This window comes from Xenopus laevis, chromosome 6L (assembly GCF_017654675.1).
Source record: "Xenopus laevis strain J_2021 chromosome 6L, Xenopus_laevis_v10.1, whole genome shotgun sequence".
NCBI lineage: Eukaryota > Metazoa > Chordata > Amphibia > Anura > Pipidae > Xenopus > Xenopus laevis.
In genome coordinates, this window is record NC_054381.1 from 115,177,853 (window position 1) to 115,205,706 (window position 27,854).

Consider the following 27,854-nt stretch of genomic DNA (forward strand, 5'->3'; position numbering starts at 1 on the left):
ACTTGCCAACTGTGTTTTTGTTATCCATCAGACACCCAAACCTCCATCCAATAAAAAAAAGAATCTTCTTTGCTATGTGTTCCCATCGGGCTTATACTGGGGAGAGGTTACTGTTACACATCTGCAATAAATACGTCAGTGCTTGGACCTCCATTGACCCCTGTGTAAAGTCTCAGACCTCATAAGCTGTCAGAAAATGCTGTGAAGCACTTTATAAAGCATGCTGGTGAGCTGCTAATGATCTGATTGATATCTGTGCCATGTTGATAACAAACGCTGGTTGCTCTGCTCCCCATACAGTAGTTGTGTCCAGCAGGTGCAATTAAATGGGTTAACCATATAATGCATCAAGGTTTTTCTGCTTATTATTACTGTAAAATTAAGTATTTTAGTGAATATGATGTAATAGTTTAGGCCATTAGTACATAGTGGCACTGGTTAGTGATGGGCTAATTTGTCCCGTTTCGCCATGAATTTTGCGAATTTCCTGCAAAATTTGCAAGACTGGCGAAATATTCACAAAATGGCGATTTTCAAGCCGGCGACAATTCACAGGCGTCAAAATGAGTGTCCGTTAATCGTCGCCAGCATCCAAATTGTCACCGGCGGCGATTCCAATTGACGCTGGTAGACGATTCTGTTACTATCATCAAAAAGAAACTTTGACGCTGGCAAATTTTCTCTGCAAATTTGCAAATTTATTTGCCGCCGGCGAAATGCGGAAATTTGCACCTGCAGAATAAATTCACTCATCACTAGCACTGGGGTCTCCATGGAGTTTGTATGTTGCTCCCATGCTTATGGTATTCTGTTTCCTTCCATCCCCCGAAAGCACAAAGGCAAGTTAACTGGCTCCTGATAAAAATGATCCTACAGTGGGTGGTTAGTAGGGACCTTATATTATAAATCTGTGGCAATGAACGATTTTAATGCTGACCAATCCCTGTAAAGCATTAAATAATATTTAAGGCCTACAAAAAGGATACTAATAATTAAAACAATAAATAAAACCATTTAGAACAGTAAATTGAATCAAAATCAGTAAAGCAAAAAAAAAAAACTAGCTAATGAGAAAGATTTACTGCAGATCCCCAGAACCCCTAAAGTGAAAATGTCATAAACAAACAAGCTATGTGCCACTTATTGCCATACACTGTACCCATAAGCCTATTTTTGCATACAGAGACACCAACCCAGAGGTTCTATGCTTCAGGTAGATCTTGGCCACTCCCAGACATGACCTGACCACACCCATTTTTTTAGCGATTTGGACAAATTCGTTACCTAAGCTCACAATGCGTAATAGGAAAGTCATTTCAAATCTTATGAGAACTGGAGAATAACTGATAAAAGTATAAAGTTCTCTTTAAAAAAAAACATTTTTGCTTTTCAATATTACCAACCCTTAAAATGTTTATATGATTTAAAGCAAATGCTATGATAATCTTAGTTCATTAATTCTGAACATTTTCAAAAGTTTAATTACAGACTGTTCCACCATACAATAAATATACTGTCGTTGATTCCAGAGTGTAAAAAACTTAATTTATAAATGTCAGGTGAACATAGAACATTTTGAAATTATGTCTTTGAGGAAATAGGACATTTGTCAAAACCAGAACCTACCCATGGTTTGTAGTGGGAAACTCATTGCTCTGTTTGTATCAATGCTGTTCCTAGCCAGACTAATGTAGACCTGTTCAGTTTGCTTTATGACTCAATGCCTTAAAGTCTCTGGTAATTCTTAGTTTTGATGTCCTTATCTTACCCAGCTATTTGGAGTCTGGCCCGCACATAACCAGGATCACTGAGGAAGCATTTAAATTATAACACTAAGGGGTATTTTCTGCTACAAACTCCGATCAAATCCGCTCAGATTTTTTTGTACTTATTTAATATAACATTTTCCTGAAAATTTGCTTTGCGAGAAAAAAACGGATTTTGACGTTTTTTTCGGATTTTTCACCCGAAAACTCAAATTTTTGCCCAAAAATTTTGGGGTATTGCATGAAACCCGGCACATTTAAAAAAATCATTGGGACTTCTCCTGTTGACCTATATGCAATCTTGACAGGTCTGAGACGCTTCAGATTCTGACTTTTTCATCCTCTGGGTTTAATAAATTACGAAAAATGTGTATTTTTTAAAAGTCAGATTTTATAAAAAAAATCAAAAAATTTTCGTGATTTTTGCATTTAGAGTTTAGTAAATAACCCCCTTGGTATCCTACGTATTTCTCCTGCTGAAATGTCTTCTGGGTTTACCCAGGACATTGCTTCCAGGGCTTGTTACCCAAACCACAGTGGAACCAAACCTTATTGCATGAAGCCACAGTTGCCAAAGAAGGAAACTGGCTTTTATATTGGTCCATTGTTCATTGGAATAGGCCCATGTTAGAGAGCTGGGGAACGACATATGTCTGGATTCTACTTCAGCCCAAAAATACTTTTGAACTGTTTCTATAAATTGTTCCAGAGCATATAAAATGTTGAATATATTTTTATTCATATTGTAAAATGAATTTATTGGCAGAAATAAAATTCTGACTATGGAAATGTTGCCATTGTCAGTAATGCAGCTTCCATTTTGTTATATTCAATAAATCAAGTTGTAAACATACTTGCCTTCACTTTAATCCTTAATCCATATGTCAACAGGCAACACAATCTTTAATCAGGCATCTGCCATGAAAATTCCTCAAAAACACTTGTCAACTCCATCACACTATTGAATCCTTACATGGATACTTGCATGCCTTCCCTGCTGCTCAAGCTCAGTTCTGATTGTCAGCATCTCAAGTTCTCTAGTTTCTGCCGTTACATCAGGTTCACAATGCGGCAGTTCCCAAATACAAAGATGATTAAGCTCCCTAGTAGTAATAGTATATTCCCTTCCCTGAGTTTCTGAGTTGAATAAAGAATTCTGGGTTGAACATGCTGTTAATAGAGACACCTAGGACTAAGTGCCGGAGGGTACGAAACACGGAAGGTGGGCCATGTGGGGTCAGTATGTATCCAATTTTAACATGAATTTGAATAAATAATTTATTTTTACTATTGAAAAGCCATGGGACATATATCTTTTGATATTAATGGTTTTGCAGGTGGAATATGATATGGTTTCTTAATATGTAATTCTTAAACATTAACATAGAATTGCAAAATATTCTACTTTATGTTATATCACAGCAGGTAACTTCAAAACTCGGAATAATATGTGCTTGTTATTAAACTTTCAGTTGTAGAAAGGATGGATGGGGTGACGGATGACATGGAAATGTCACACAGGGGCTACTCAAAGCAACTTACTGACGTGGAAGTGAATTTGAAGAAATTAGGTAAATACTGAGTAACTAAGATAAAAGGATATATGTTCGCCTTCCTTCTTAATCCCACTATTTATCCCACTAATCTGTATGTGTTAATAACAGCAACCCAGAATTTTTTTCTTTCTTATGATTATTATTATGTGTTCTGCTTTATAGCACATAGCTGTCCAACTGAAGGCCTTCATGCCAAATTTGGTCCTCCAAGATCTCTATGGTGCTCATACTGCTTAAGAGCACCACTGACCTCTTTAGGCACATCATCGTTTTATTAGACTATGGCCAGAACATGTAGAATAATTTGGCATTATCCTGCTACACAATTTGGTACATGACACTTTTTTATCTGGCCCTGCAAATTTACGTTGTGCTTCCCACTTTTCACCCAAAAAAATTACTGGGTTCAAAATGATCTACTTATTTTGAAGAGATTGCTGCTAAATGAACTGTTAGTAAATGCCAGATAATAAACCTTTTCATGTGAAGTGAATAGTGCCCTGTTTGTTTTGTTTAGGGTCAGTTTATATAAAATCTTATCGCACTTGTAATCAAAAGTCATGTGATATTTCGGATTTGGATTGGGTTCGACCAGGAATTTGGAAATGAATCCTGGTTTCAGAGCATGCCTAATATACTCCAATTCTTGCATTTATGTAATGTAAAAGTCATATTTTTCTAGCTTGATAAAAGAAAGATAAAATTATATATCTTATAACATGAGCAGTGGCAGGGCCCTCCTTTGAATATAAAGTGCCCCGTGATTGAGTGCTTCTTACACAGGACTTACATTTTCAATCTGAGCTGTGTATATATATATATATATATATATATATATATATATATATATATATATATATATATATATGTGTATGTGTATAAAAAGACAGTGGAGAGCACACATATACAGGTCAGTTGTCTGGGCGCTGGTTAGAAATTGTTAATAAACTTAAAAAATGTACCACATTTATGGGTCTTGGCATTAAAAAAAAGTTTATATTTACAAGGATGGGACCTGTTATCCAGAATGCTCGGGATCTGTGGCTTTCTAAATAACATATCTTTCCATAATTTGGATCTTCATATCATGTAAACATTAAATAAACCCTTTAGGCTGGTTTTGCTTCCACTAAGGATTAATTATAGCTTAGTTTGGATGGAGTGCAAGGTACTGTTTTATTACTACAGAGGAAAAAAGGAAATAATTTAAAAAAAATATAAACTATTTGGATAAAATGGAGTCTATGGGAGAAGCTGAAGTACAGTTATTGACAATGTAAATTATAAGAATTTTTTTAAATATATTAGATTATTTTTGTAGTTTCCACTGCCAATGATTGTATTCAGCTGCACAATTCATTAATATTTTGAATGTTATATCTCGTTTTATTCCAAGATTACATTCATTGTTTTTTTTACAGATGATCAAGCGGGATTAAAATCAGTCTCTACCAATAGCGAGCTTTCAAGTGTTAGGTCAGACATTGCCACCATCCGCCAGCAACTGCGGGAAATCACAGAGAAAACAACGCGAAACAAAGACACTTTAGAAAAGTTGCAGGAAGCTGGAGATTTACTAGATGCAAAGCAAAGCCAAATGAAAACTGTGCTGGACAGCAACTCCTTAATGATCAATGGTCTAAATCACACCTTACTGGCATATAATACCTATGTCTCCAGTTTACAGCAGGATACAAACAGTCTACAGACAAGCCTGCAAAACCAAATGCAGTTAAGCAGTATGATCATAATGAATATCAGTAACCTAAATGTTACACAGATTCAACAGAGGACTGCCATAAGTGCTTTGCAGAGATCTGTTGACGATACAAGCCAAGCTATTCAAAAGATCAAGAATGATTTTCAAAGTTTGCAGCAAGCCGTCCTCCAGACCCGGAAAGACACCGAATGGCTCAAAGACAGGGTGCAAAACCTGCAGAATATTGCTGCAAATAATACAGCTTTTGTGAAAGCCAACAACGAGACTCTGGAAGACATGAGCAGTCAACTAAATACCCTTGGAACACAAATTGACAATGTCACTGTGATTGCACAAAGTAATGAGCAAAGTCTCAAGGACCTTCAGGATTACCATAAACAGTATGAAAACAGAACCAATTCCAAGATTAACCATTTAGAGGAGCGTTTTCAGAAATTTGAAGTAGATATAGTTAGCATTATTAGCAACATTAGCTACACTGCTCTACATCTAAGGACGCTGACTAGCAACCTCAATGATGTTAGGACAAGCTGCACTGAAATACTGAGTAAGCATACGGATGATCTGGTTAATCTAAACAACTCACTAGGCAACATGCAGATAGACACGACTTCTCTAAGGATGCAGCAAGATTTCATGAGAATGAGATTAGATAATGAAGTTGGCAATTTATCGATTATTATGGAAGAAATGAAAGTAGTGGATTCAAAGCACGGACAACTTATCAAGAACTTCACCATCTTACAAGGTAAGTAGGATGGCAAAGTTGGAAAATTTAAAATTCAAAATGTCTAAGGGGTTTATTTACTAAAACCCAAATGTCGAAAATGGGAAAAATTTGTGGTTTTTTATAGTATAAAATTGAAATTTTTAAAAAAAACATGAATTTTTGGGAAATTATTATACCCAGAGGATGGAAAAAGTCTGAATCCAAAAATCCGGCATCTCAGACCTGCCGAGGTTGCGTATAAGTCAATGGGAGAAGTCCCAAAGATTTTTTGGACTGCACTGGGTTTCGTGCAATAATCCGAAGCTTTCAGGGTTTTTGGGCAAAAATCTGAAAAAAATCTGAGTTTGTGGGTGGAAATTCTGTAAAATTTGTATTTTTCTCGATTTTTCCGGATTATTTCCTGCAAACAAAATTTTTGGGAAAGTGTATTAATAAATAAGTCGAAAAAAACCTGTGCGGATTTGGTCAGAGTTTTTTTCCAAAAAATATTGAGATAAATTCAGACTTTGATAAATGGGCCTCCCCAAGTGTTAACATGATGATTAGTCAGACAGATGAGTAGAGATAAATAGATAGAGCAACTACAGGTATGGGACCTGTTATCCAGAATGCTCTGGACCTGGGGTTTTCAGGATAACGGATATTTCCGTAATTTGGACCTCCACACCTTAAGTCTGCTAAAAATCATTTAAACATATAGGGGCCGATTCACTAAGCTCGAGTGAAGGATTCGAATGAAAAAAATTCGAATTTTGAAGTATTTTTTGGGTACTTCGACCATCGAATTGGTTAAATTCGTTCGAATACGAACGAAATCGAACGAATCGAACGAAAAATCGTTCGACTATTCGACCATTCGATAGTCGAAGTACTTTCCCTTTAAAAAAAACTTCGACCCCCTACTTCGGCAGATAAAACCTACCGAAGTCAATGTTAGCCTATGGGGAAGGTCCCCATAGGTTTGCTAACCTTTTTTTGATCGAAGGATTTTCCTTCGATCGTTGGATTAAAATCCTTCGAATCGTTCGATTCGAAGGATTTAATCGTTCGATCGAACGAAAAATCCTTTGATCGATCGAACGAACGTTTAGCGCTAAATCCTTCGACTTCGATATTTGAAGTCGAAGGATTTCAATTCGAGGGTCGAATTTCGAAGTATTTTTAACTTCGAAATTCGACCCTTAATGAATCTGCCCCTTAATAAACCCAATGTTTTTCCACCAAATGGATTAATTATAACTTAGTTGATATTGAGTACAAGGTACTGCAAGATATTACAGAGAAAAAGTTTTTAAAACTGAAATTTATTTCATTATAATGGAGTCTATCTGGGGATCTGTTATCTGTAAACTCATTATCCACAAAGCCCGAAATTAGGCTGTCTCCCATAGACTCCATTATAATCAAATAATCCACATTTTTACAAATGATCCAAACTAAGATATAATGAATCCGTATTGGAAGCAAAACCAGCATATCAAGTTTATTAAATATCTACATGATTTTATAGTAGACTAAAGGTATGAATATCCAAATTACAGAAACGTTATCCAGAAAACCCCAGACCCTGAGCATTTTGGATAACAGGTCCCATACTTGTACTTTTGTCGCCACATAAAACTCCCCATTTTACTCCCCTGGTAAAGTTTTTTTTATTCACTAAAAAAAATATTTTAAAGGTGTCTGAATCAGCATAATGGTAGATGGGAAAGTACAGCAGACTATTCTTGCCATATACATCTAACACTATTTCTTTAAGAATCCAGACATTTGTTGTCGATTTCTGTCTATGCTAATAATGCTCTGTCACGACCGGCACCCGATACCAGAACAAATGCCAAGCACCCTGGTCTCGGCTCGGCTTCACCAGTAGTGTGACCACCGTTGGGCTTCGGGAGGAGTCCTCAGCTTACTTGGGTGCCACCTGGACTTAACGAGGGGTGCAAGGCAAGATGTTCTGGCTGGCGAAGGGGCACGGCAGTTAGCAGAGTCTTTTGGGCCGAAGGTCACGGTACAAATGGAGCAGGCAAGAGAATCGTCAGACAAGCAGAGTCGAGGCAGGCGGATATCAGAATCGTCAGGCAGGCAAGGGTCAAACCGGGTTGTCAATCAAGGGGTAAAGCAGGAAGAGTTGTCGTAGGCAGGCAAGGGTCAGGATACAGATTTCAGAATAGTCAGGATACAGGCAAGGTCAAACACGGATAATCAGACAGACGAGATTCAGAACAGATGCACAAGGCTCAGGAAACCACTAGAAACAAGTTCTATCACGGGCACTGGCTGGGAGTCAGAATGGGCTTTATATACATTTGAAATTGGCGCCAAAACGAGCGTCAATAAGCGCTGGCGCAATCACGCCAGCGCGCCTGTACCTTTAAGAGGCGCGCAGGCGCGCCGCGCGCGCCCTAGAAGGATCAAGATGGCGCCGGACCAGGAGCGCGGCGGCGTGGCGGCCGTCCACGCCGCCGCACACCAGGTAATTTTATTACATGCTCATATTAATTGAACAGTTTAAATAACTAAATAAGATAGTATTTATAATATCAAATTGGATCATGAATCAGTAATATAAGCTTGCCTCACAACTATGCAGGTGTGTGGAGACACCTAGTTCCCTATTAGGTCCACCTTGCTGCTGATTGGTTCCTATCCTACAGTGCAGTGAGCTGAGTGCCGCCGGCTCCCCTGCACTGGGATCTGGGAAATGACTCAGCTGGAAGTGGAACAAATGAGTGGGAAATTTAAAAAAAATCAACATCAGCAGAAAAACCTTTTAAAGCACAATCGTTCTATATTTAAAATAAAATAATGCACTGGCACAATTGTTTTTACTGAATAGGATTGTTTTGCCTTAAATAAGGATTCATTATATCTTTGTGATGATCAAGTGCAAGGTACTGTTTTATTATTACAGAGAAAAAGGAAATCACATTTAAAATTTTCAATTATTTCATTAAAATTGAGTCTATTGGAGATGGCCTTCCTGTGATTCAGAGCTTTCTGGATAACTGTTGTATAAATGATGAGTGTGGAGGGTTAAAAAGACACGTAAGTGAATGTAATTAAGGCATAAAGTTTGTCCGGATGTTTGCTTTAAAATAGTTACTGATTGTGATGAGTGACGTAGCAAATATTACAAATGTATTATGTATGAGTGACTAGATATGTAGCAAACTTTACAGTCTGTATTACATTACCCTCAAGATAAAAGTGCATTCATCATGGTAGCTTTGCACAAATAATAATAATATGGTGTTATTATTATTATTTTTTTGCCAAACTGGAAGCTGCTCATCTTTAAGGGATACTGTCATGGGAAAAAATTTTTTTTTTCAAAATGAATCAGTTAATAGTGCTGCTCCAGCAGAATTCTCCACTGAAATCCATTTCAAACAGATTTTTTTATATTCAATTTTGAAATCTGACACGGGGCTAGACTTAGGGGCCGATTCACTAAGGGTCGAATATCAAGGGTTAATTAACCCTCGATATTCGACTAGGAATTAAAATCCTTCGACTTCGAATATCGAAGTCGAAGGATTTAGTGCAGATAGTTCGATCGAACGATCGAAGGATAATTCATTCGATCGAACGATAAAATCCTTCGAATTGAAGGATTTTAATCCAACGATCGAAGGAATATCCTTCGATCAAAAAAAGTTAGCCAAGCCTATGGGGACCTTCCCCATAGGCTAACATTGACTTCGGTAGCTTTTAGATGGCGAACTAGGGGGTCGAAGTTTTTTTTAAAGAGACAGTACTTCGACTATCGAATGGTCGAATAGTCGAACGATTTTTACTTCGAATCCTTCGATTTGAAGTCGTAGTCGAAGGTCGAAGTAGCCCAAAAAAAAATTTGAAATTCGAAGTTTTTTACCTTCGAATCCTTCACTCGAAGTTAGTGAATCGGCCCCATATTGTCAATTTCCCAGCTGCCCCAAGTCATGTGACTTGTGCTCTGATAAACTTCAATCATTCTATACTGCAAGTTGGAGTGATATCACCACCCCTCCCTTTTCCCCCCCAGCAGTCAAACTAAAGAACAATGGGAAGGTAACCAGATAACAGCTGCCTGGTAGATCTAAGAACAACACTCAATAGTAAAAACCCATGTCCCACTGAGACTCCTTCAGTTACATTGAGAAGGAAAAACAACAGCCTGCCAGAAAGCATGTCTCTCCTAAAGTGCAGGCACAAGTCACATGACCAGGGGCAGCTGGGAAATTGACAAAATGTCTAGCCCCATATCAGATTTCAAAATTGAATATAAAAAAATCTGTTTGCTCTTTTGAGAAATGGATTTCAGTGCAGAATTCTGCTGGAGTAGCACTATTAACTGATGCATTTTGAAAAAAACATGTTTTCCGATGACAAGATCCCTTTAGGATTTAGAGCAATTACAGGATCAGTTATCTTCCCAGCTGGCTTACATGGGGAAGGGGGAAAAGGGAGGCTATGTCTGCATTTGTGCATTCCATATAGTTTGGCAGATATCAATACTGACATCCCTTTCATGGGATTTTTAACTGATAAAGCCCCACACCGAGCCCCAGAAGTTATTATTGTGTACAGAAGAAACCTAATTTCTGTACTTAGTGAAGGGTCAGAGTTGTATTTTGGCCTGCTCTAATTCAAAAAATACAACAATTTCAGTGAAACAAGGTGCCATCCCAAGGACATCAGGCTCTTCAAAATGAGAATGTTGCGGCTAACCTCTAAAGACAGTTCAAGCCATTATGACTATGCAATGTTCACATCTTAATGCTGTTTGGATCTTGTGCGTAAACGTGGCCATACCCCTTACAATTACGATCTTCTCCCAATATACATGCACTGAATATCGTATGATAATATCAGTGCATGTATGGCCAATTTAACAGTATGAATATTGGCTCATGTTTGGTAAGCTTGAAAACTGTTTTGTTGTCAAAAGTCATATTTATTTCTCCTGATATACTATAGCTATAGAACTTGTTCTTATTTAGGAAATGGTGTAAAAGGTTCAAAGTTTACACCCATAGCAATCAGTTGGCATTTTGCTACCTGCGGATTGGTTGCTGTGGCAGGTAAGTAGAAGTGGAGCAACCATTTGTCTCTATTATAAAATTACCGCCATAATAAAAATTCTATGTGGTCCTATCTATGACTTTGTGCAGATTTATCAAAGTGTGAAATTAGAGCTCACCTCAAAAAAACTCACCCACTTTCTATTTATTCCTTTTGAAATTTTTGGAAGCGTATTTATGAAATGGTGAACTCTAGCTTTCACTCATTGGTAAACATGCTTTTAAAAATCCAATAGGAATGAATAAAAAGTGGTTGAGTTTTTTGTGCTGAGCTCTAATTTCACACAGACAGATACAAGAGCCCTCTGCACTCAACCCATTATCAATATATTTAAGACAGAGACATTTTGTGCATACAGCTACTAAAAAATGCCTTACCCTTTAAACAAAACAGGGATTGTTTGTCCATATATTGCAATATATTTAAGCTGGCCAACTACGTCAAAGTCATCCCATATCTGGCCAGTCCTACGCTTAATTTTCATCTGATTCATTAAGAATTCAATTGCTTAATTATACATTTTACTTATAACTTATAAGTTTTACCTGCAACTTACTAGCTGCTTTCAAAGTAAAACTCCCAAACTTGGCTGCCCTTTTATTAGACACACCAGTGCAATATATGGACAAACAATCCCTGTGTTGTTTAAAATATGTCTTAAATATATTGATAATGGGTTGAGTGCTGAGGACTCTTGTATTTCTCTATATGTATTTTGTGGTCACACCCTTATTGCACCCCCGCCTAATGTTTTTAAAAATTAGTGGTGAGCACAACTTCCCCTTGTTTCTCTAATTTCACACTCAATCTACCCCTATGTGTCATTTATCTTATGGAGTGGCATCACTAGACAATACTGAACTCCATAGAAAAATATTTTAGGCTTCCGCTAAATTTGGAGAATACGATCTGTTTTGCATAAACCAGGATTGCACATGTCAGAATAGAATATCATTTCAGATGCACCAGAATTATCTTAATCCGCTTCTTCTGTATATTTAATACATTTTATTTTAATATTAGCTTCAAACTGAGCCCTCATGACTTATTAGTCTATGTAAAGGGGCCAACCAACCACCTGTTCAGCAAATATAAAAGATATCTATCAGTTGGGTTTGAAACTCTCATGGTATGAGACAAGGCCTTAATAGTTTAATCAAAACTATAGTAGTTTTAAAATATCAGTTTTTATGCAAAATTGTATATATAACGCTAATAGCCTACAGTTAATGTGGTGGTTTTTAGTGACTTACCGTAAATTCATAGAGATAAAATACCAAAAACCGTGTCTAAGTATAAAGCAGTTGTCTAGCTTGCTCTTAAGTGATAACTGTCCCCAAAATTGCTGTCTATAATTTTAATATTCTGTATTTAATTAATTATGTTTTCATTTCTGTATTTATTACAGGACCTCCAGGTCCAAGAGGACCTAAAGGTGAAAGAGGGTCTCCAGGATTTTCAGGGCCAATTGGACCAAAAGGACAGACAGGAGAAAAAGGAGAACCAGGACCACCTGGTCCTGTAGGTGAAAAAGGGCCACCTGGACCCATTGGCCCTCCAGGAGACAAGGGTTCAAAGGGCTCAAGAGGTTCACAAGGCAACAAAGGACAGAGAGGGTCTCCAGGAAAATCTGGTGAAACTGGACCAAAAGGAGAACCAGGGCCTCAAGGACCACCTGGAAATAATGGAATACCTGGACCTTCTGGTCCACCAGGTCCACAGGGGGAAAAAGGAGTCAATGGGGAACCTGGAGCTCCAGGAATTAGAGGGTCACCTGGACCTCCAGGAATACCTGGATTACGTGGATTCCCTGGACCTAGAGGTCCTCCAGGGCCTCCTGCAGATTTGGGAAGTTCTTTAGCATTTAATCAGTCTCCTTCAGCAGAAGTTATGCTTGAACCGGTGGTGACTGGTAAGAAAAAAGACAAATCAAATATATATACAGTATATATTTTTTAATTTATTCTATTTTTATTATAAAATGATCATGATTACCATGCAACAATGTAAAATATGTATTTATATAAAGAGATATTTGTCTTTTAGAAGTATGGGAATGACTTTCCTCTCACTACAGTATTTTTCTTCTTTCTATGGTGGGACAATTGATAGAAAAACTCACAGAGGGTATTTTAAAATGAAATAAAGAAGTACTTTGTATAACTGTTTCACTTCTGAAAGGACAACAAGTTAGGATAGAGAGTTAGAAGAGCACATGCAGTCCAGAGATTCTTGTCTACCCCATATTAAAAGGGATCTTAAGCTAAAAATAACTTGGCATAATATAGACAATGGCTCTTAAGTTTAATAGCTACTAAATAAATTATTATATGGTTGACAGGGTGCCATTCTCCCTTCCAACCAGCTAAAGTTTTGAATGAGAGACTGGTAGATAAATAGGTTTGAATTGAAAGTAGATTGATTCTCAGGCTGAATCTGCTTTTTGATTACCAAATGGTACTGATCCCAGCAACCAGACAAAAAGAATCATGGAAAATTGTACAGGATATTTTACTTTCCAATTTTTGTTAAATGAACCCTATGTTGACTTTTACATCAGTGTTTTAAGCCCTCTTCACAAACCTGATCCGGTTAAATGGATTCTGTCATGATTTTTATGATGTAGTTTTTATTTCTAAATTACACTGTTTATACTGCAAATAATATCTACAATATTAAGTGCTGTTCTTAGATCTACCAGGCAACTGTTATCTTGTGTTAGGGAGCTGTTATCTGGTTACCTTACTATTGTTCTGTTGTTAGGCTGCTGTTGTTCTGTTGTTAGGCTGTTGTTAGGGGGGGGAGGGTGATATCACTTCAGCTTTCAGTACAGCAGTAAAGAGGGATTGACACTTGTCAGAGCACAAGTCACATGACTGGGGGCAGCTGGGAAACTCACGATATGTCAGATTTCAAAATTAAATATAAAAAGATCTGTTCTTTTGAGAAACGGATTTCAGTGCAGAATTCTGCTGGAGCAGCACTATTAACTGATGTGTTTTTTCCATGACAGTATCCCTTTAAGAGTCTCTTGTTCTATTGACACATTTCCCCATTGGGGGATAGAACTGAGCAGGGAAGTATCAAGAGGTGTGTTGGCCCTGTCTCAGTTACACCTTCATGATATTAGCAGTGCAAAACCTGCAGCATTATCATGCACTCCATTCTGATTTGCAGACATTTAAAAACAGGAGGAACAAACTTACCATGCTGATTAGTCTGTTTTACATTTTTGCTTAATAAACAACAAACTTGTGATATACCTCCTCTTAGGGTAAGGCCAGACGAGGAGATTCGGGGAGATTTTGTCGCCTGGCGACTTATCGCCACGTCTTTTGCGCGACTATCTCCCCGAACTGCCTCAGCGTTTTTTCCCCATAGGCTAGAATGAATAGTCGCCTGCGCTAATGCACACGCGGCGATGCGTTTTCAATAGTCGCCCAAAGTTGCCTCACTGAGGCAACTTTAGGCGACTATTGAAAACGCATCGCCGCGTGTGCATTAGCGCAGTCGATTTTGCGCTGTAGCCTATGGGGAAAAGACGCTGAGGCAGTTCGGGGAGATAGTCGCGCAAAAGACGTGGCGATAAGTCGCCAGGCGACAAAATCTCCCCGAATCTCCTCGTCTGGCCTTACCCTTAACAATATGGGCTCCACTGGGCCTATCCCTTCTCGTTACTTTGGGACACAAACACTGTAATGTGTAGTTAGACACAGGAGAGATAAATTACAAATGCAAGCACAGATGCAAAGCACTAGGGCTAGTTTTTTTAAAATTCAGAAAAACAAGCAAATGTCTTAGATCACAGCGGAGGAACTTCGGGGCCTGGAATGTGTCTTTTGGATTTATTTACTGTAGAAAGACACAACATGCAACAAAAATGTACAAAGGCCGTTGAAGTCCTTTATCTGCATGTCAGTCACATGACATATTTAAAGTAATATGGTTTCTGCCATACTAATAAAATGCAAAGATTAAAAAAAATTGTAACATCCTTTTGGTAGGTTGTCCTCTGGCGTGGAAGAACTTTTCTGAAAATTGTTACTACTTCTCAACTGGAAAAGATATATTTGATGATGCCAAACTGATCTGTGAAGAAAAGGCAGCTATGTTAGTTGTGATTGAAACCCAAGCAGAACAAGTAAGATTCTGCAATTTCATGACATTGCGTTTGTACATTTCATTTATATATTTTTGTACAGGTATATTTAAAATATTATTAGTCATACACATCTGGATGGTAGAAAATGTCACTAGAGTGATACTGTTGTATTATTCAAGCTCTTTGTTATGTTATTCAATTTCATATATTACAACGTTTTTAAATAATCATTTTAGGATTTCTGCTAAATAATGAAAGATGATATTTGACTATTGTTTTTTGGGGATTTTTTGCAAAAGGAAGTAGATAATGTCATATGACAACAAGATTTCACCCTGTAAAGATAAAAGAAAGAAAGAACCAAAACAAAAGACCAAATTTTTTTTCAGATGTTAACTTAGGTTTCTTAACTTTTAAGAATATTTTAAATGCGGCCAGGCAGGCAACTACTTTCTTCTCCTTGCCCCATCCCAGCAAGATGCTAAAATATATGCTGGTAGATAATGCATATTCTCATAAAGTAGAGGCCCTGCAAGCAGAAATAAAGGATACACGTGAGATTGCTTCCAGGAATACTCTGATAATGTATGTTGGATGAACACAGAAAGTAGACCTGTCAACTATCCTTGATTTTTGGGAGTCACTAATATTTATACTATAGGCAGGGGGTAAGCAAAGGGTGTAGCTGGAACATAATAGACATGGTTCATGAGTAATTGGGCATGAAGTGTGTGACAAGAAAGCACCTTGATTAGTCTCCCAGGAGGTTGACATGTCAGAGACAAAGTCCAAAGTCAAAGTCTTGAACAATGTTTTTGCAGTCTCATATATTTGTACTTGAAACACGAGGGTGATTTAGACAAGCTGTTTGTTGACAGAGTCTTAAGATCTACTGATCACCAGCTAAAGGTCTACTGGTAGATCCCAATCTACCTTTTGGGCACCCCTGGCTTAGAGAAGCTCCCCCTGTCAATTCTATATAATTAACAGTCTCCCTAGAATCTCCTTCATCTGTGACAATAAATGTGGCCTCAGTCAATTCCCTGACCTCAGACCTCTAAGATAATTCTATCCTATCTTTAGCACTGCTGGTAATAAATGAAACACAAGAAGAAGCTGGAAAGGTAGAAAAAAGGGACCCACTAAGGTCAGGACCCACCAGAAAAAGTCGCGTACCCCAACAGGCCAAAGCCAACACTTAGCATAGTACTGGTAAGGTTATGGGCACACAAGCTGAAGGCTCCGGTTGTTGTCAGCCTGCATATTTTTTGCAGGCTGAGAGAAGCAGATCTGCTCAGTGCCTCTGCTCCATTGATTTGAATCCAATCAGCCTGTGTGCAGTCACACACAGCGGAACTGAAGCTGAGGTCAGCCCGGAGATGCCCCCTTTTGCATATTTGGTTGACCGTGTATGTGAGAGCATTCAGTCTGTGTGCCCCTAGCCTTATAAGTACAGGGCTGTTGAGGCTCTTCCATTCTTTCTACATGCATTGCAATTAGTAAATGAAATGCTTTTAAACTTGCCGTGGTCATGATAAACTTGCAAAGCATATTCTGTTCCCTTGCAAACAGTCACTAGAATTTAGGCAGTAGTCAGTTATTATGTTGGTTATCACTAATGTGTTACCATATGAGTGTGCCCTTCCTAATAATAGTGCTTTATTATATATGCATGCATATATGAAATAGAAATTTTGGGCAGCTAATACTGTATATATTTGTCGCTCTTCGTACAGCAATTTTTGAAAAAACAAACAACTGGAAGTGGAAACTTCTGGATAGGTCTCACAGATACTGAGGAAGAAGGTACATGGAAATGGCTGGATGGTACTATTCCAAACTACAAGTGAGTTGCATGGCCAGGAAGTCACATTAAAGGAGAAGGAAAGTTATAATCACTGGGGATTTCAAATGTTATGCAGCCAGGGCTGAAACTTGGGGTAGGAAGCAGAGAGACGTGCCTAGGGGAGCACTTAGCATGTACCCCTTCTTTCTGGTAAGCTATTAAAATCACTAAGGGGTGCCTACCATTTGGAACCCCCCAGAGTAGCTGGTATAGACTTCACCACCTGTTAATATACAGGCATTTGGTTTAAGAACATTATTTCCTTTCTAGGCCAGTACCAGTAAAAGTTGCTATACGGTAACTTTTAGATGGTAACTTTCTTGTGAAGAGTAATGTTAGAACATTCATAATAATAATATAATATTGACAATTTCTTGGCGAAAAGTTTACAGTTTTGCTTTCAGTTCCAGGAAACAAAAAACAATGGACTATGCCGTTGTGAATTATTACAACTACCTCCTTAAAGGCATGTCTGATTCTGTAATAATCATTGTTAAAATTTGATTTGAGTTTTTTAAAAATTCGACAAAAAAAAACTGGAATCAAATTCAATTTCGATTCGAATTTTCGTGTCAGTCATATTCACCCCGAGTTTTGAAAAATTCTGATTTTATAATAAATTTCAATTGGTCGAATTTCGAGTTCATAGAAGTTTAAAATAACTCCCATGACCTCGAAATTCGACCCTTATAAATCTGCTCCTAAATGTAGAGATGTAGCAGTTGTTTTTTGCTGTTAAACTTTAATATCATATACAGAAACTGGAAGGAAGGACAACCCGACAATTGGTCTCATCAAACTGGACCAGGAGAAGATTGCGCTGGCTTAATATATTCAGGGTTGTGGAATGACTTTCACTGTCAAGACTACAATAATTTCATTTGTGAGAAACCCATGGATAAAAGTAAGTGAGACCCAACATCTGAATCTCTCTGTGCTGCATTCAGAGACCTCAAGAACTGTAATGTGTGTTGCACATTGTTTTACAATATTACTTTGACTCAGATTTACTTAACAAAACAAGTAACAGACCATACACACTGAATACCAGACATCCGCATCAGCAGTTCATAGTAAAAACTAAGATCCTTTCATAACAAACTTACAGGATACATATGTTGTGGCCACAGAAAACGAGTAAATTATATTTATGTTTTGTGTGTATCTGGTAGCAGTAAGGCAGTGCCAGTGCGTGATGAAATAATAAATAATTAATAAGGAGAACAGACCACCAATGATGGGTAAATCAGTGTCGGACTGGTGGGCCCCGACCCTAGTGGGTCGGGGCCCCCTCTCCCAAACAGTTTTTCAAAAAAAAAAAAAGATTTTTTTTTCGGCACAACAGTAGGCAGCGGGGGGCCCTACACAGCAGTCCCGGTGGGCCCCACAGTCCAACCCTGGGGTAAATTGTCTTTATAAAGGGACAAAACCTAAGCCAGGTTAATGAAGGAGTTAATTGTTAATAAATCAGGTTCACATAATACCAACGCCCTACAGCCAGAGGCTAAAGGGTTAATATCAGTTAAGAACACGTGATGGAATTGTAACTATAGAACTGCAAGTACATACCCTGGCTACATTTAAATAGCATTCGTTGGGCCACAGAGCTTGCAAACTGCTGGACACATGAAACTGTTACTTGTGCAATGTTTTCCAGTAATGCTTGCACCTGCTCAGATGTAAGTACTTTCCATGTACATATTCCTTTTAGTGACAGCTCTGTAAAATGTATAAAAAGTTGGTCAAATGAGCATGACATTTGAAGCTCTCCATGCCATGCTAAGTGTGACATTGTGACAAGCTTCCCAAGATTCCAATGTTTTGTCTAATAAATAAATCAGTATATTTCTTTGGAGTCTTGTAAATAATAAGGTTCTGGTAAGCAAATTACCAACATGTGGGGCAGAGGCAATGCATGGGCCAGATGTCTGTTCCTCTGACAGTGAGTCTAGTACTACTATAAGCAGGGCCACCATTCAGCGCCGGATTTCAGTGTGCAGCGCCCCTAGGCCGCGCGGTCCGACCAGGCGGCCGCGCGGTCCTAGCGCCCACCTCACCTCCCCTTCCCAGCGCGCCGGCGTTTTTTCGCCGGCGCAGCTGCTGTAATTGAATGGGGACGCACGCGTCCCCATAGTGCGGCTGGGCGGCATGCCGCCCCTATTTTTTTGCCGCCCTAGGCCCGGGCCTATGCGGCCTTGCCGCAAATCCGGGCCTGCCACCATTAGAAATCACGGGGCCCCATACAACAACATTTTCGGGGGCCCCTGTCCACCGCAGGTCCCGCCCACTCCACACCACAGTTAAAAGACCACACAAACATCAGCGCTAAAAATGGTAACTCCCCCCCCCACACACAAGTTATAAAAAGCCATTCATGGTCAGGGCCCCCCAATAAGTTAAAAAAAATTGGTGGTCGAGGCCCCCCTATAAGTTAAAAAAAAATTGGTGACCAGGGCCCCCCTTACAAGTTAAAAATAAACATTGGGGCCCCAGAGAAAATATTTTTAAAAAAACATTGGTGGCAGGGGACTATAGAGTATTAAAATAATACATTGGTGGCTGGTGGTTTAAAAAAATGTAAAAAAACAGAGAGAAACACACATTGGTGTTCAGTAGAATTGAACTTTTGGCTTCAGGACTTCAACTTCGGCTCCTTTTGTCACTTCGGGTCTTTTTGAGGCTTTGTGACTTCAACTTTAGCTCGTTTTGTGGCTTTGGGTCCTTTTGCGGCTTTGGGAGTTTGGCTTTTCGGTGGTTCAGGACTTCGGAAGAGCCGGCACGGCTTCGGTGCTGTCAAGGGGGGCCCAGCTATTTTGAAAAGTGCAGCACAGCCGGGCCCCCCTTTGGGGCCGGTCTGTGCCCCCCTGATGGCAGCCATGACTATAAGGCAGATTCAGCCATGTAGTAAACAGATGCTGGAAGCAGCTAACAAGTAGTCAAGATTTGGCGAACATGTTTTAGAGTCATATAGCCATGACTTGGCCTTGGAAGGTGCTTTAAAGGAGAACTAAACCCTTAAAATGAATACGGCCAAAAATGCCAGGTTTTATATACTGAACTTATTGCACCAGGCTTAAGTTTCCGCTTCTCAATAGCAGCAATGATCCAGGACTTCAAACTTGTCTCAGGGGGTCACCATCTTGGAAAGTGTCTGCGACACTCACATGCTCAGTGGGCTCTGAGCAGCTGTTACTGCTAAAGGGCTGTAGTTGCCTTGGGCTGGTACAGACGCACAAAACATAATTTACAACATGTATAGCCTACTTCTTTAGTTAAGCTTTAGTTGTCCTTTAAATGTGATCTCCAGTATCTCAGTGGAATCGAATTATTTGTGATATTCTCCAAACAGTAGAATCTCTGTAGTAGTGTTCCCAAATGCAGTTAGCTGTAGGTTAATAGTAGGTATCAGAATCGCAGCAGAAGACAAATTAGGAGCCACACACAAATGATGCATTGACAATGGTGCTTTACATACTTCTTAGGCCGTAGAGATTGAAGACAATGACCTAAGGTTTTGGGTGGACAAGGCTCCTTTTCTCAGCATGATGAAGCTGGCATCAAAGACAGGCTTGTCAATCCAAAATGTTATTTCATTGACTGTGAAACACACCTTTTTAAATGCAAACTGTATATTCCTTCTAATTCGTATTCCACCCACTGACCTCTGCTGCTAACACCACTGGACTTCCGAAGGAAAAACTACTGGAAAATAACATATCCTTTATCTTTTGAAGTGCTAAATAAGTGATTTATTTCCTTCTAATTACAGCTCAGTTACCTGACGTCTCATAGCTTCTGAGAGGGGGCGAAAGGGGCACAGAATGCCAAAATGAATTAGAAGAACAACTTGTACACCACAAAATGTATTGGACAATGGATAACATTGCACCAGTAATGGACCAAAGACTGGTTTGAGGACTACTAGAAATTCAGTGCCAGGAGTTTTTTTTTTTAAATGCTGCCGGAGTAGACTGTGGATTCAGAGCACTGAGAGAAAACTACCAATATCTTCAGAAATGTTTCATTCCCTACCTGGCTGCAATTGTTCTATTCCCTATTCATGCAGTACTAGCCTTTAACATGATGAAATATTTCAAGATATGTTTTGACATCTTTATTCAAACGAGTTTCTCTTAGTAAATTCCAAAATGCCTTATAGAGAACTTAACAATACAGGTATATATAGTGCAATTTTTTTTTCTATCAGAATATAGTTTTTAAAGCTTTTTTCAAAACATTGTATTTTTGTACAAAACATTATCGTGTTATATTTTTTTTACTCGTATATTTAGAATACCGACACCAAACAAAAACAGCAATGGTACATGCATTATTCATACAGTAATTAGTCAAAGAAGAATGTTATCAAACATATGTATTTCTCATAAGCTGACCTTTTTATAGATTCATATTTTCGTATTTGTCATTTTATGTTACCATAATATGGACAGTTCTGCGCAGGCTAAAATAGTTCAAATAGTTATGCTTCATCTGGTGTGTTGTTAAACTGAAGATCCTGGAGGAACCAGAGAAATAAACGACATTAGATGCAAGATACGTACCAGCTATTCCTCTACGCTGACCAAAACTTTTGCCCGGGAGCAGAACTTGAGGAGACTTTCCATCTTGTGATTTGTCTTTACTAAATAAGTGGAGATGATTACAAGATTCCAATGCTAAGATACAGCTTCACCTGTGGAACTCTCACTTCCTGCACTTTGCTATATATTGTCATTTTTAGAATCCTTCGACCCTTTGGAATGAATGAATGTTGGATGGAGTTGATGTCTTTTTACAACAATGTCAGTAAAAATTACATTCAAACTATAGAATTCTTTTTGGATTTATTTTTGTTTGTGTCAGAATTTGCGTTGATTTTTATTTGACACTGTGACATCATTGCATAACATTTTATATTCAGCTACAGAAATACTATAATGTCAAATCTGTACTGATATTCACTAATGGTGATGGTTTACAAATATAGGACCAGGCTGCTAATTGTTGACTAGTTGCTATTAAAGAAGAAGAGAAGCAGCAAGTACCAAATTTATTCAATGGTGCTTCACAACACTTTTCAAACGATCAAACGTTTCGGGACCGCATGGCCCTTCTTTACTTGTATTTACTACTGGCGAGTGGCTAGGCCAGTGCCATATATACCTGTATCCCCTGAATTGACTTTGTATGACTAGTTGCTATTCCCACTCCTATAATTTAGCACCTATGTGCTATGTTCATTAATCTGGCCCAGCTTCTGCAAAAATTGTTAGTGATTATATATGTCATTATTCAATTTAAAGGGACTGTATTTTCATTTTCCTTGAAGAGGTTTTGCTAGTCATCCGACTGGCTTTCTCACTTCAGAATGACCTGTACAAAAATATTTGTGGTTATATACTGTTAAATCTTACATAACCGGCATGGGGTCAGAGACCTCATGAAGGTCTCTGACCCCACTATCCATTAGATCAGAAATTGGTGGTTATCAGAACACTACAGCAGACACAATCCCCACCAGCACAGAGACTCAGGCAAAACAGTTAAAACATCTCAGAGGGACCTTTAAAATGTGAGGGTATCCAGACAGGGCTTATGTTAAAACTGAGGAAAAAGGACACACGTTTGAAGGCTTCCAAGTTCAGGGAGGAGGTTTTGTTCAAAAGAGGGGCCAAACAAGTTTGAACAAAGGCGGGGGAGTGCGTCACCAAGGGCAGATTCACTAACCGAAGAATTTTCGCCAGAATCCATTTCGCACCCATCGCAACACTTCGCCAGGCGCAAATTCGCTCAGACTACGCCAATTCACTGACATGAAGAGTTTCATCCTGGGCGCCGAACGCTGGTAACTTTTCGCTAGCGTTACTTCGGCAGTGCGAGCAAGTGAAGATGCGCTAGCGTTCATTTCTGCCTAGAGAAAATTCACTAGTGATCTTACGCACAAGTCAACTTGCATACAGCGGGTAATTTAAAGTTGTATGGACGTCTCTATTATAAATGCTGCTGCAAATGGTTTAAGTTACCAGTTTATATTACACATGTCCAGGGAACCTTAATAAAGACAAGAGAGTTAATATAATGCTCTACACATGAGCCCACTGTAAAATTAATATTCCATATGTTAGGAAATGTCTGGAAAAAAGCAGTTAGGACTTTTGCAGGCATTCACGCCGAAAAAGGGAAAAGATGCCAGCGTTTTTTTTAAACTTTGATGCATCTTGAACAGGATATGATGTAAGTGACAGAAAATTGAGGAAGATCTAGCTGCTTTAATGCAATTCTCCTGGTCTGAGGTGGCAAAGGCAACTCTGGTGAAAGAGGTAACGTTCAGTAAAATCTGCATTTTAGTGAATTTGTGGAGCTGCATCCGTTTGCCAGAGTGAAAAGTGGTGATAGAGTGCAAATGACCGCTAGCGACGGGCTGTTTCTCTACTGTATTGGCGCCTGCTAGTAGATTGGCGATGTGCCTGCAGATGTCAACGCTGGCGAAAAGTCTCTAGCGTTAGCCACTTCACTCTTTAGTAAATCTACACCCTATTGTCTGCCACATACAATGCTGTTTTGGCACCTCTCCCTTGACATTTTAATAACAGCTCATAGCTTCAAACATGGTAATACAATCAACACCTTGCTGATATGAGGACTCTGACCCCATGCTGGTTCTACTAAACAGATTATGCTGATTGGAGTAAGATGTCAGGGTATATAACCACAAATATTTGTTTACAGGTCATTCTAAATTGAGAAAATCAGTCGGATGACTGGCGAAATGTCTTCAAGAAAAATAAAATACAGCAACTCCAGTTGATTTGACTTATTACTATAGATATACAGTAGTTAACACATAGCTTTGTAAAGTACAAATTTTGGATCACCTTCAACTCCACAAGCAGTATGAAGAAATAAGCAGAGACTCATACAGTATATAGCATATAAGGGGTTGTCATACTTAACTACATGACTGCTTGACCCCTCTGTTTACTAGAGGTTAGGTATGATGTGTAACTCTTCTAGATCTTCCCATAGACCTATGTTAGGTGGTGTAAGTGTCACACACAATGCGGAGGAATGGATTGTTATAGATGGATGAGAGTTTATATGCAAGTAGTACTGTTACACTGGACCCTGTGGAGACTGATTTAAAGACCAGGAGTAATTCAATGATTCCAATTAAGGAGTGCAGTGGTGACAAGCAAAATAATATCCAGATAACAGTCCAGGTGTCAAGTCAGGTGGCAGGGAAGGCAAAGTTCAGATCAGGGGACAAAGCAGAGAATGAAAAGGTACAGAGCAAGATCCAGCAAGACCTAGATCAAGAGAACCAATAATTCCACGTGACTGGTTATAAAGGCCCTTAATTAAAGAATTGTAGACAGCTGAACAAGGTCACCGGCAAGTGCAAAAAAAGGTGACAGGAGGTAGAGGCCATATTGGCCTGTGCATGGTGCATCAGCAGGTGAGATTAGTGAATAGGAGCAGCGACTCCCCTGTAGTTCTTGATGTTTGGATACTTCTTGCACTAGGCATGAATGACTGAAACAACAGAAAGGTGACATATTATGCATGGCCTCTTGTTGATCTCCATCTTTAAAGCCTTGGGTGCAAGCCATTTAGTGGAATGGATACAATACTTTTGCAGCTATTGGCAGTTAGTAACTATAGCTAATAAAGTTAATGATATGGTGATAAGCCATTAGTGAATGAACATTTCTCCTAACTTTTCAAATTGCAAAAAGAAAAGACATGGAGGCTGCTTAGCTATTTTGAGCTATGATATATGTACATAAATGAATTATAGTACACAAGACCCATGACTATCCTGTAATTGATATCCTTATAAACTGCTTTCATTGGCTACAAAAACACTCTGTGACTTATAATGTCCCCATATTTTACAAGGGGGTCCATTATTCACTCTAGGCCTCTCTGTATGTGTAACAGAAAGATATAGATACTGTGTAATGCACAACCTTTCTCTGTGCCTTACAGACAGTACAAATGTCCCTACACGGGAGGCTACATTTTTAAAATTTTTACAACTGCCTGGCATGCTGAAGGCTATGGCACCTTGCACGTGGAAATGAAGCAAAAACAGTAGCTCCACTTGTGATTCTGTCCTGTTTGTGAAAGAAAATACAGTATGTATGCCTATACATAAAATTGCAGCTGTAAGAAGGGTATTAGGCAATGACAAGAAATCTAAGCATACTGCACATTACTGTTACTCATTTCTCAAACACCACTAGTTTTAATGGGCATGAGCACTATAACTGTACAACAGCTGGAGTGCAGCTGGACTAGACTTGCAAGCGCTCAACAGTGGAACTGCTTTCTGTGCTGCAGAGAAACTTTACCAAGGAAACTAAAGGCATTTGCACTTGCATTTTCCTTGGACGTGGAAAAAACACAAAGGGTAGCAATGTGCTAAAATATGGTTAGTCCAGTCAATCTAGGTCTTTGGTCTGCTTTGATCCCAAAACCAAAAGGCCTGTTTTGCAAATTTTTCACTTCATTGGTTGTCCCATCTTGTTCTGATTGGGAGCCACAATACGCATAAAAATGTAGGGACTTGTTTGAGAGTATTTAGTACTGGATCAATTCTCATTCACTTTTGATCAATAACTTGTTGAGAAATGTGTGTCAAAACAGGCAGCGACTATCTCTAACCTTCAAGTTTAGAGGATCTGACTCACAAATCAGAATAGTGATTTTATGCCTCTACTACCGATGGGGAAAGCTTATTGCAGAATATGTTCCCAATCTATCAGGCTGCTGTAATAGCTCTGCTGTGTTCTGCCCATAAGAAAGAGAATATTATGAATTTTTGTGGTTGGATGTTCTGTTCTGTGGTATTGGCCATCACTCTATTCCCAGAATAACTTTACACACATCTGAAAAACAAATAAACAGTTGGAATTCAATGGTCTGTAATGCTCACATGCAATCTGTCTTCTCTTTCTTTACTTTTTAGTCTCTCACAGAATTAACAGTATCACAAGTCAGAGGTTTTTGTGCTGACTTTTGTGTTTTTATGCTCAATTAACTCATTTGTGTTCAAGAGATGACAATATACTGTAGTGGGATAATTCTACATTTCTTTGGAATCTTTTTTAATGCAAATTTACCTAGGAGCTCAAAAACGTTATCGTAGCAAGGCAGTAGGGAAGAGAAAGAACCGTGTTGTGGTCTTCTGAGGTCCCTTCGAGGCAGAGACGAGTGGAGTGCAAGGTAGAACGCAGGAGGGAAAGGATATGCTCAGCGATCCCTTTAAATTGCATGTGTAGCCTTAAAGGATTCTGCGGCTAAGACCCGGATGATGTTTTTTACTCTTTACATGTACCGAATAACTTTTTAATAATTTCCAATAAAAGCGATTTACACTAAGGGCGCTGTCCGTGTTTCCTAACGCTCTAAAGAAAGACCAGATGCTCCTTTGGGAACAGTCTGATACCATAACTCCCAACATTTATAGAAAGAGGGAGAAAATTTTTTGACCACGACTGTTTTTGTGGCCCCACCCTCTAATTACCATGTTCATTTTACAAAATGTGGCAGGTTATGAAAGTTTGAACACATTTCTGTGGTTTTTATGTGTTATTACAGTTTTGCTAATGAAGGTGAATTGCCCTTTAAGCTGCAAGTCACAGTTTCCCCAAGAGACCTGCTTAGTTGTTGATACAATTGTATCTTTGCACATCTTAAATTGTTACAAAAGTATCTAAGGGCATCTGGTGGCTGTTCTGGGCTCTCTGCCAAAAGCTAACCAAGTTAGAAACTTTATATCTATTTCTGGCTAATCAGTGCAGGAGATCAAAGAGAGAGTTGGGACATTTCAGTAACAAGCCGTGACTGTGGGTTGAACTGTCAAAATCGCAACTGTCCTGCAAAAAACAGGACATTTGGGAGGTATATGACAAATGAAAGAAAGGGGAACTTTTCACTAAGGGTTTTTAATTTTCATAAACAATTTTCATTGCTATACATTCTAGGAACAAATGTGCTGCAGTTCATGAAGAAATTGACATGTATATTTTTTGCACAACAGTTAAACATGTCAAAAATCAACTGTAAACTACTTGAAAGAAATGGGATGGTAGTGGAATGGACCTCCCAGACTTTATTAATATTGAAAATCAGTGGGAAATTACAAGCATGCACTACATGTAATGTAACAATACTTATACTGTACAGGTATGGAATCCGTTACCCAGAAATCCATTATCCAGAAAGCTCTGCATTACAGGAAGACTCAATTTTAATCAAATAATTACAATTTTTGCATATTCAATCCAAGTAGATGGGTAAAGAAACCAATCAGCGCAGGTGTACTGCTGCAAGGTGCTTTTATTGAATACACGACATGTTTCGAGCTTAAAAGCTCTTTATCAAGTGTGAAAAAATGCTCTGTGGTACACCATTAAATACAAATATAAAACTCCACCCCACACATCACATTGGACAAACCAGCTACTTCTGGGAGGGTTTTACAGCCTAGCCAGTCGAAAAAACTCCAGTCCATGTTTTCGTTAACACATCAAAGTCCATATCAAAGTATAATTGAATCCATCCACATTATACACCAGGGTGAACTGTGCACGGGTATTTTCCCTTTAAAATCAAGTAACAAAAATTAAAAACAGTTAAAAATATTGAACACATGAACCTCAGCACTACCATAAAATGGTCGCTCAAGAGTTATGTAACTAATTTCTTTCCCTAAAGAGAGACATTTCCGTCTAGTATCAATTGCTACATTTGTTTCAAACCTACTGCTACAGTAATTTATAACAAAGTGTCTTGCTGACAAAGCATCTTACCTAACTGTAGATTTCAGTTCATATTCAGGTAGCACTATCTGTCAAAAAAAGAAGATTTATTAAATTCACCCTACTATAGGAAACAGGCTATACTCCATTTGTCATTCAGACCTAACGGATCCAGCGCACACAGTTTCTTTATCCATATTGCTTCCCTTTGTAAAAGTAATTTCTTGATGTCTCCCCCCCTCCGTGGTCTCTGAATCACATCTAACACCAACCATTTCAATTGTGACATACTATGTCTATT

The 27,854-nt window shown here is 38.7% G+C and overlaps 1 protein-coding gene across 1 annotated transcript in view; it reads left to right on the forward strand.

Annotated features, from left to right (window-relative positions):
* colec12.L (collectin subfamily member 12 L homeolog) overlaps window positions 1-21,614 on the forward strand; it is an 86,934-nt gene extending 65,320 nt beyond the window's left edge. Inside the window, exons 4-10 of the mRNA XM_018267927.2 lie at window positions 3,239-3,337; window positions 4,744-5,790; window positions 12,248-12,751; window positions 14,844-14,980; window positions 16,678-16,787; window positions 17,546-17,691; window positions 20,557-21,614. Coding sequence (XP_018123416.1) covers window positions 3,239-3,337; window positions 4,744-5,790; window positions 12,248-12,751; window positions 14,844-14,980; window positions 16,678-16,787; window positions 17,546-17,691; window positions 20,557-20,579 — 2,066 coding nt within the window. The 3' untranslated portion in view covers window positions 20,580-21,614. The remainder of the gene's footprint in view (window positions 1-3,238; window positions 3,338-4,743; window positions 5,791-12,247; window positions 12,752-14,843; window positions 14,981-16,677; window positions 16,788-17,545; window positions 17,692-20,556) is intronic.
* The last annotated feature ends 6,240 nt before the right edge of the window (window positions 21,615-27,854 follow it).